The following is an 810-nucleotide window of genomic DNA, read 5'->3' as shown; positions in this document are numbered from 1 at the left end:
TCCGCAAGCCACAGGTCAATAGTGTTTAAAAGAATAATGATAAGAATATGCCCAGAAAATGTTAAATGCAAAGTAAAAAGTTAATAACATGTACAAGATGATTCTAAATTTATTTTAACCTGTGAGAGACACACACGCATACAACGCACATACATCTGGAAGAAAAAACAATCTAGTGTTTATGTTATTACTCGGTGGGAAAATTGGTGGGGGGGACTTTAATTGTCCATTACTAGCAGCTAAAAGCATTCAAACTGATAGACCTGGCTAACTCTCACTCAGTCTTCAAGACTCAGCTCAGTTGCCACCTCTTCCAGAAAGTCCTCCTATATTAGCCTCTCTCCCCATATTATACTAGGTGTCCTTCCCTTGCACTAGACTCTGGGCATAGTCTCCATGGTATTCTTTATCTCTGCATCGTACTCTCTGATTTGATTCACTAAATCCCACCACACTTTGAACTGCCCGTGGTCAGAAATTTGGGTGCTTCACTTTTGTATCCCCAATGCCAATCTGTGTAGCATCTAATAGGTTTTCAAAGTTAGAATTGCTCTGTGAACTTAAAAGTCAAGGAGAGAAATGTTAACAAGGGTGAGCAAATACCGGTAGAGACATCTCTCTTCTTACCTTGGCCAGCAGGCTGGAGACATGTTTAATTTCACCATTCGCCTTTAGTAATTCTTGTCTGGGCTCGGTGCAAGACAGTTCCAGTTGCTCTTTCTCAGCTCGAGCTACTTTCAGCATCTCTGGAACTTCACACCTCTCTGCCATCTGCCCCATGGTACTGGTCTCCACGGCTTTTGGCTTCTC

General features: G+C 42.1%; 1 protein-coding gene across 1 annotated transcript in view; it reads right to left on the bottom strand.

The window, feature by feature from the left end:
* The window catches only part of LOC103607847 (cytospin-B-like), a gene marked incomplete at its 5' end in the record, with an annotated part of 81345 nt that overhangs the window by 77321 nt on the left and 3214 nt on the right, over positions 1-810 (bottom strand). The window contains one exon of the mRNA XM_008592314.1: positions 628-744. Coding sequence (XP_008590536.1) covers positions 628-744 — 117 coding nt within the window. The remainder of the gene's footprint in view (positions 1-627; positions 745-810) is intronic.

Source organism: Galeopterus variegatus, unplaced genomic scaffold (assembly GCF_000696425.1).
Source record: "Galeopterus variegatus unplaced genomic scaffold, G_variegatus-3.0.2 Scaffold7770, whole genome shotgun sequence".
NCBI lineage: Eukaryota > Metazoa > Chordata > Mammalia > Dermoptera > Cynocephalidae > Galeopterus > Galeopterus variegatus.
The sequence above is the reverse complement of the archived record's forward strand: the minus strand, read 5'-3'. Positions and strand labels throughout refer to the sequence as shown.